Source organism: Trichoplusia ni, chromosome 14, assembly GCF_003590095.1.
Source record: "Trichoplusia ni isolate ovarian cell line Hi5 chromosome 14, tn1, whole genome shotgun sequence".
NCBI lineage: Eukaryota > Metazoa > Arthropoda > Insecta > Lepidoptera > Noctuidae > Trichoplusia > Trichoplusia ni.
In genome coordinates this window covers 4,737,941-4,747,542 of record NC_039491.1, presented here as the reverse complement: position 1 = coordinate 4,747,542, position 9,602 = coordinate 4,737,941, and the positions used below count along the sequence as shown (strand labels likewise).

Below are 9,602 nucleotides of genomic sequence, written 5' to 3'. Positions count from 1 at the left end.
TGTCAACCTCAAGGACACACCGATAATTTTAATTAATTTACACGCTGCTGTTTATGTTTAAATTTTATACACCTGAATGCATTATGTTAACATTTTTTATGATTGACTTTCAGTAATAACCTATTATGTTTAAGTAAGTATTAAGCAATAACAAAACATTACATCACGTGTACTTTTAAGTATCTAAGAAAATAAAATTGGTCAAGTGCTAGTCAGACTCGCAACCCTGAGAGATTCAAGAAAAAATAATTTGCAGCTGAAATTTCATCACACACTAAATTTAGAACAGCAACAACGTTGCTTAACCTGAATATTTTTAGGTTTTTGTTGTAATAACAACAACTGAAGTACAACATGTGTGAAATTTTTAACTATTTGGCTATCGCGGTTCATGAGATTATAGCCTGGTCTCAGACGGGTGGACAGACAGTTAAACAGACTGACAACGGTTATTCTGTACTATGATTAAGTTATTATCCTTTAGGTATGAAACCCAAGAAACATTAAAAAAATAACATATGATGTAGTTACTGCATAAAATCAGGAATAAATAAACTAACTTAATATTATTAGACGTAGCCGAACATTACATATTCATGTCAGACTCGTCTAACGGTTGGTGATTGAATATTGAATCGTCCGGGTCACATGGGATTGAGGTAGGGAGGAAATATCTACCCTTACGTCGAAATAAAATATTTAGCAGTCAAGCACTCAAATCTTTTTATTTAAACAGATGTACCAGATGTGATGTACTACGCAACAACATTAAGTTTTGTTTACCAGGCCTTAGACACTTTTTTCGTAAAATTTATATCTCGATATCAAAGCTTTCATTAATATGTCCCTCTTTGGCCAGTTTTTTCTGCTCTAGGAAAGGGAGCGTCCAAAACCTTTGGTTGCTCGCTAATTTCTCAGCATCATCAAATGTATGGGGCATATCTTTACAGGCAGTTTCAGGCAATCCCAAAGCTATTAGGACTCCTAATCCAGCTACAGAAGCTACCACTACAAGAGGTAACCAGTAAATATAGACTTTTAAAAATACAATATATGGTGATACAACTGTTGCTAGGCACCCACAAATATGCACGAATGAAACACCAGATCCTCTCACAGATGTTGGTAAAATTTCCGCTGCCCATTGCATTGCCGCACTATACGACATATTTACAGCAAACCTCGCAATCACAGCAAATATAACTGATTGTATACCAGAAGCAAAGACTGATAACAAGCAAAATATACAGCTTATGGTCATGACTATTATTGTTAACCATCTCCTGCCCATCCAGTCTAAGATAAAAGCTACGAGGATCATCGATGGGAATTCGGTGAATGATACCATTGAAAAGGATGCAAAAAAGTCGAAGTCCAGCTGTCCGATACTTCTTACTAGTCCATCAAAGACGATAGTACAGCACATGTATTCAATACACACCAGTATAAACATTTTTCTTATCACTGGTCGCTTTAATATTTCCAAACAACCTTCAGATTTTTCCTCCTCTACATTTGTTACTGAATCTTTAAATTGATCGATCAGTTTCGTTGGGATTTCTTTTTTATTTATTCGACCTATATAAAGCACTCTGTTAATAGCTTCGTCGATTCGGCCTTTTGATAAGAGCCATCTTGGACTTTCTGGTAGGAACAATGGTGCAAAAATAGCTAAACCTAAAGGTATGCTAGTGACTAGAGAAATGGTTTTCCAATGTCCACAAGCTAGTGCTATCCAGGGAAGGACGGTAACGACTAGAGAGTAAAATAGAGCAAATGCCATATTTGCCATTAATGTTCTATACTTCGGAGCGATGTATTCTAGGACCAGCAAGTAAGCCATTATCATACAGTTGTCATACGCGATACCCATCACAAATCTTGCAATTGAAAATTGGGTCATATTTTGGGAAAAAGTGCTGGCCACACCTCCCACAAAGCCAAACAGGTTGCTGACTACAGCGGCTGGCATTCTTCCATAACGATCAGACATCCATCCGAATAAGAATCCTCCTAATATGGAACCAATAAAGAATATTGATTGAGCTGTTGCCTGGTAACTATTTTTATCGCATACCCATTCAAAGTCACTTGAAATAGTAGGATATGGTATCTCCGTTTTGTTGAACTCCCATCCATATTGACATGGTACTATACTCCAACTTGGATCAGGTTTTTGTCCTGTTGTCAACACCTCGCTCCAATTTACCGAATACATTGCACACTGTGAGTATCCAAATCTTGCATTGTCATCTTTAGGTACACCAAGATCCCTTCGTTCTATATCCGTCAAGTTTTCTAACTGTGGTATTCTGCACCAATGATTTGGTGATACCTCTGTCATAAACATCTGAGAGAAGTATACGAACACTCCAAAAGCGTAGAAAGGAAAAGTAGAAATGAAAAGGATTAATTGATATTTTCCAAATTCTCCAGCAGACGCAAGTAAATCATTGTATTCAACAGTGTCTTTAACTTTGTTTTCTATATTTGTTGCCTGACTGGCCATTTTTGTTTTGTTATTATTTCTATTTCGACTGCTCTCTTCGATAAACTAAATCTCACTGATTAAAGTCTTTTCGGTCACATCTTTTAATATATATGCACTGATGTTTGCAGAGATATCGTTCTAAATTTGTATTTAGTGTTTGTAAAAGGTTTATTTAGTACACATTGTCTTGTCTTGACGCCACAGTAGTAAAATTAATACTAGAGATTAAGTGATTTTCCATAATTAATACGGTAACTGTAATGATAACATTATTTAAAATATCTACGTATAAACAAATTGCTCATCAAATTAAAAAGAAAATAAACCCAGATTTTTCCCTCCTTTTATTTCATCATGACAGTTTTTGCTTGTAGGAAACTCCATTTTAAGAGAAACTCCACTTTAAACATCATTGTTTGAGTATGTTACAAAATAACAAGGATTTGCAACGTTACGAACGTGAGCAATGTCAACAATGATGTCGCAATTTGACATATTCGTCATTGGGGAATGGCTCAGATTTATGAGCATACGTTTGGTAAACATGGAAATATGCTATTGTTAACTAAGCAATCAAGAAAATGCACGTGAGTTGTAATTATAGAAAACAACAAATATTTAGTACCTGCCTACACTTTCTTATCTTCCTCTCTTGGAACTGAAGTATGATATTGACAAAATATATAATAGTTATATAACTCGGTTTAGAATGTATAAAATACTGCAACATTGTATCAATGACGAGCCATTTCGGTCAACAAACTTATTCAAGCGATGTTTTTGTTAACATTATTTGCTTTGGGGAATAATCCATTAGGCGTCGGTTTTTCATGAAATAGTTTGTTAAATGTGGCTTGCTTTTATTTATTTAACTTTATATTTTGGCAGTACTCGCCTCATTTATTGAGAAACGAAAAGAAATGAGTTTGCAAAAATATTCATTTTATGTCTATACCCATCAGTAACCTGAATGTTTATTATTTGTTTTCTCAGCGTATTACATTTTATTTCTACAGTAGTACATAATATCTAATAAAAACAATTGTCTAGCTATCAGACAGACGGACGGACAGATGGACAGACAGCTCAACCTTTGTAATATTGTTCCATTTGTACCTTTGAGTACGGAACTCTAAAAACATCTTTTCACTATCTTTAAACTTGTAATAAAGTGACTTTCGATTTGAGAAATCAATGTACAACTTCTAAATAAAAATCTAATCCAGTTTCCACTTACTGCCGTTTCGAAAACTTTTCTCAGGGGAAATACATTCCGGTCATTGATTGAAGTGCTTCAATCGAAAACTATTTGTTAGTTTCAGTTCAAAATAACATTTATCTTAAAGGACAGGTGAACCCAAAATTGTTTTAGAAGTTACTAAACATTGTAAGACAGATGTGAGACATTTTGAGTTAAGACTAATGGATAAGTAAAATGGAGAAAAGTTAAGAACTATTTTTCTTTTCTTAGTTGATATTAAATAGTTGGCACAGAGGAAGGACGTGCTTGGAATAAGATATTGCAATCCTCGATGTTGAATGAAGAGATTCCGATTTTAAATAAAGATATATTGTTATTTTTATCGAGAAAAAATGTGAGGGCTTTTTATTTATTAGGTCTTTTTTTACTGAACTGCAAGAAGAGTTATATTAATTTCCTAGGTTTTAAATATAAGTTTTTACAATGACTGCTATGACTGGTAATAACTGGTATGTTTTTCGCGGGTATGGTGTATGTAATGCTCTTTTTTACCTCTCTTCTCTTTTTTTATTCCTTAGTGTTTTTATGCAGATGTTTTTTTTCGTTTAATAATTTAGGCTTTATTTAGTAATTATAATCAAATGCTTATGCTATAACGCTCACTATATAAAATTTTAAGAAAATTTCACTAGTTTTCCACTTTTATTGAGAACGAGGTTATAACAAAAAACACTATTTATGTAAATGCAAGGAAATCGGTTTCCTCGACCTACTCTGTAAAGTCTGGAGGCTTAAATTTAGGGTTGACCGCTAACAACGCATTTCGGGACTTTATTTACATAAATGTTGGCAACATGTTCATCGATGGCCCTCCAAAGGGTGAAGGGTGTCGTTAAGCTTTAAGTCTTGGCAGGTTTAGTCTCGGCACTTGTCATAAATTAGATTAGTTGGCGTTCTTTGATGTTCTCGTTTGAGTAAGTTTTGACAACTTTATTGGTTCCGAGTTTTGAAGTATTGGATTGGCAGTCAGGAAAATTTTGTATGTTTAGGATTCCTCCTGCAAATTATTTTGGAAGTTCTATTTCAAAAGTAAGTGGCACGTATTTATTTTTATGTGCTAAACTATATTTAGGGTCATTTCTGATCATAATTAGTATCTGTGTCAAAAGATTTTCTCTAGTAACCGGAGATTATAAAGAAGAGTAATTTACGAAATCACTATATAGTGGTTACTTTGGAGAAAATGAGTTTTTCGTAAATAAGTAAATAGAACACGCGATATTATCTTTTGGGTAGGTTATTGTGATCGGGCACAAATGTAATCATCTTTAATCACACGAGATGTTATTATACATTGGTTGCATTCGATGGCTAAAGTGTTTTTTTTGCAGCTTTTTAATATGCAGTATCCAGTTCTTAGGTGACCTACTACTTTTACATACTGCAAGACTGAGCTGAGCAAGAACGAAAGGCCCGATGCGTGATCAAAACAAAATTTAGGCAGTCTTCTTTTATTAAAGCTGTCATAAATACTTACTAACATTACTTAAGCACACTTTACATTACTTAAGCCTATCAACATTTAATTAATTTCAAATCAAATCTAAACATTGTGTGCTTTTTTTTTGGTTGACAAAAAATAACTAAATTAAGTATACTGAGAGCTAGTATGTCTTAAAAAGAAAACTCTAACACAGTCAAATTATGAAGCAACAAGTTAAAACAACGAAATAAAAATCTGAACATCGTAATTCGAATCTCCGTTTAGTATTAACATGGTTAATGTGTACTCACACTACGTGATAAATGGGTAACAGAGTACAGCGTGTTGCTTTTCCTTGTTTATTTTCCAGGCTGGCAACTTTCTAATTACGTGCAGGCAGATTGGCCACAAACCTCAAGGGCCACAGTAGTTCGCTTTTCTAAAGGGAAACTTTGTTAGTTACCTTTGCTCATTTTATTTAACAGAACAGGGCTGTTTTGAACTGTTAATTTAATTATTCGAATGGAGGCAGTTTTGGATGATGATTTAAAAATGTTTTGAGTTTATTGGGTTGACTGAGTAATATATTTCTGTGACAAGTCTCCCGTAGCGATGTGATTATTATTAGATGAGGTTATTATAATCTTTGATTATTTTTGTTATTTCTATAGGCGGTTTTTCCCACCTGCATAGGCAGTTTATTTTAAGAGGGAGTCTTTACGTACTTTTTTGTCCAATGTTTGTTTTGAATCAATGTGTGTTAGTGTCGAATACCGGACTCTATTGTAAATTTTTAGGACGTGAGTACAATACGCTTTTGTTGTAGAATTCAAATAGTATTCGACGTTTGAATTCTGTTTTGGCGAATTTCAACATTGCCGTCTAGGCGCACCTGGTCTAATCGTCATGACGTTTGAAAAAGGAACAGTTTTTTTTAAATAGTATTTATTATTTTTAATATTGTCTGTATTGTGTACATGTAAGTTTAGAAATATAAAATGGCTGATAATTTTCACAATATTCTGTGAAACACGTTATCTCAAAATTCAGGTTAATTAATTGTGACGGTACTTGTTTGGTTTAATTGCTTCCTTGTATGACTTCAATATGAGTGTTGTACGGCTTAGCTCTTTTCACCATTTTCCTATTAATTAAAACAAATATTAATTGAAATGAATTGCTGTTTCAGTATTTTAAAGTCAATACCCTTTTTGTTCGGATCCCAAACTATTATTTCGATTAATGATTACGTCCATAAATCGGCGCATTTCAATAGCACTTCAATCTAGTTTGAACAAAGGCTGAAAATTGAGAAAAATATCTCTCAATTTCTTATTTAAACTCGTTTAAAAATTAAAGTAAAGTTGTTCATTTACATTGCAGGCATTATAGAGTGTCATGGACACCCGCTCCCTCAGTGGACGAAACGGGTAGTATCAAACCTCTTATTGACTAAACCTAACCGCCCTATTTGACATCAGCCGATATCCTTACTCTTCAACAACTATAACAATCTTAGTTCAATAGGTTTTCCTTTATCTTACGATTATGGTATAATTAATTTTATCTATTAAAAATATTAACTGATTACGTGGTAGTCTGTTAATTTATGTACTCTATAATGCCTGCAATGTAAATGAACAACTTTGCTTTAATTTTTAAACGAGTTTGGATACCACTCGGCAATTTGTGCTTGTTCGGTCGAAGCATCTTGAGCATTTGGCAAAGAGTTGTCTATTGTTGTTTGACACGCAAGCCATCCTCCTAGCTAAACGCCATTGTGCTGTTCCATAGGACTACATATGACGACCAAGTAAGGCTTACGCAGTCTAAATTGTACTTTGCTGCGATGTCTTTAGAGTTGCAATTTATACAACCTGTTTAACGTAAGTGGGCATTGACTGGTTATCACAAAATTTGTTTATTGCTCGCACAGCACAATGAAAAATTGTTTTTACAAAGTGGACCTTCTGCACGTTATTATATGAGTTAATTCTGTGATGAATGTGATGATACACCTACATAATAATTATATGCTATTCTTAGCAGTAGACGTTTACCCTTGTTTCTATGTACACGCATCGCAACTAATTTGTTTACCAAAGCTAACAAGGGTACCAACTATATGGTAAACAAAATAGAACCGTCAGGTATTTCGTTTGAGTAAATTGTCTCTATCTAGTTGGTTCAGTCTGTTTATTTTGTCAGTTTTAGATTAGAAACTGGATACTTTTAAGTAGATGTCTAAAAGCAGAACAGAACTAGAGAATTGCGTTTTATTTCGTTAATAGGGTTGTTTGTTTATTTTGTATTTTTTTTAAATGTTTTGAGAAAATTTTAATTTTGAAAAAATTTACCAACCATTATCAAAATTTGTCGTTCTTTCTTCTTTTGTCAGTCTATAACATTTACTCACCTATATTTCGAACGCAGCCCAGCAACAATATGATCTTATCCATTGTATTTAAAGTATTTAAATAAATAAATAAAATAAAATAAATAAAATTGAAAAAAAAACTATAAAATTTATAATAATACATTATACATTTTAAATGCGTAAGACATTTTTTTTAATGTGATGTTTAAATTCAGCCGTATTTAAAAATTAGAAAATAATAATCTAACGACGCATTCTTACTTTAAGCGTATTCAAACCGATTATTAAAAATATATTCCTATATTCCTATATTCTGATTTCCTATATCACAAATACAAGGTAAAATGTATGTGTAGTCTTCAAAGCACATTCCTAGTGACCCAGTTTCTTTGATCTTTGCAAATTTCAATCTTGTGGCTTGTTGCAATACATGCCTTAAATGAAAGTGTTGCCCTTAAAAAACACTCCAAACTTGAAGTCCATCGATTGTATTTTTATTTTATTATTCATTCGTTGAGTACGTTTAAATACTTCTAGTTAAACCTGATAATTTCTCAGATAGTTTTTAAAGACTTAACATTGACATACACAGATGAAACCCAACAGACGAACCTACTCAATTTAACTAATATATGCACCTATGTTTTAGTCTGAGAAGAACCCTTCACCCATATAAGTAATAAAAATAAATAAATATACTCCATGAACCCAAAAGAAATACAAATTATATCTGATACTTACACGAAAAATGAATTAAAGAAAACCAATATATATTGAACTCTGCTAATTCATTTTCCTTTTATTTTTATGGGGTTTACCTCAACTGGATACAGTCAAATCTAATTAGACCTCCATATACATTATTTTTGCATTAACGCAGATCTTTATTTTCGCCCGAAATGTCAATAAGGAAGTGTTTTATATCTGAAATGCTTCTGAAAGTAAACACGTTATTTATTGTTACATTCGATTATGAAGATTTGTTTACGAGTGTTTATGTTTTAAATAAGTAAATATGAAGTCAATGACTTACAATATTATAAAAGTAAAAATATTTTTAAGAGGTCATTGTTTTATGTTTTTTGTACCATATTCATTTAAATATTGACAGTTATAAGTTTAAGAAATATGGAATTAATTAAGCTGAAATGATCTCTGACCCAAATACTGGGTAATATGCCTCAAATTTTTTTTAACCCTTTTGATTTTAAAGTGTTTCACATTCAAAGAAAAAGTGTATATTGTAGTTTGTATTTCAAGAAAGTAATCTGCTTAAACGAGTGATTTAAAAACAGTCTGACCTTAGCACCCACACTGAATAACTTAGACAAAGTCTAAGCTAGTCGCAGAAAACTAAATATTTAAGTAAATTCAAAGCGAAAAGGGTAACTCTATTTTTCGTAAGGCGCTTCGCAAACGTAGACACTTTTTGTATCTTAGCATTTACAGTTTACGTATGTGCGGGAGTAGATGATTTCCCGCATTTCAACAGTGCGTGATAAACTGCAATATATTGCTACACAAAGGCCAAACGCGGGAGACGTAGCATGGCGCTTTAGGTTCTGTCAGTAAGAGACAGGACACAATTTCTCCCCCGACAATGTGACAAAAATTAAGCGTAAGAATGACCTTTTTCTGGTTCTCTATCCACTTCCATGGATTTTGTTCCTTTTTAAAGCAAAAACACTGAAAGGATTTTGACAAAACTTGGTACACAGATAGTTTATAACCAGGATTAACACATAGGATAGCTTTTATCCCGATGTACGATCCCGTGGGATTATTTTCGACCGGGCGCCGTAGCGGGCGGACCCAGCAACAGCTTGCAGATATTAAATATTCATCGGATGTACCTGAATCTAGGCATAAAAGTGTCCATGTTTGCACCCCAGAAAACAGAAGTGCCACTTAATCTTGACCGTCGTATAAAATTTGATACCAAAACTTTTTCAGACACCTTTTCGATATTGGATATTGAAAATCAATATTTCAGTAATAGTTATTGCTTTCAGATAGTGCTTTGACGTTTTTATAGCAGACTAGTTGTGCT

The 9,602-nt window shown here is 33.2% G+C and overlaps 1 protein-coding gene across 1 annotated transcript; it reads right to left on the bottom strand.

Annotated features, from left to right (window-relative positions):
* Positions 1-704: 704 nt before the first annotated feature.
* LOC113500594 (carcinine transporter-like) lies at positions 705-2,565 on the bottom strand. The gene has a single exon (XM_026881448.1). It carries the CDS (start codon positions 2,507-2,509, stop codon positions 812-814), a length of 1,698 nt encoding a protein of 565 aa, XP_026737249.1. The 5' UTR covers positions 2,510-2,565; the 3' UTR covers positions 705-811.
* Positions 2,566-9,602: the final 7,037 nt, after the last annotated feature.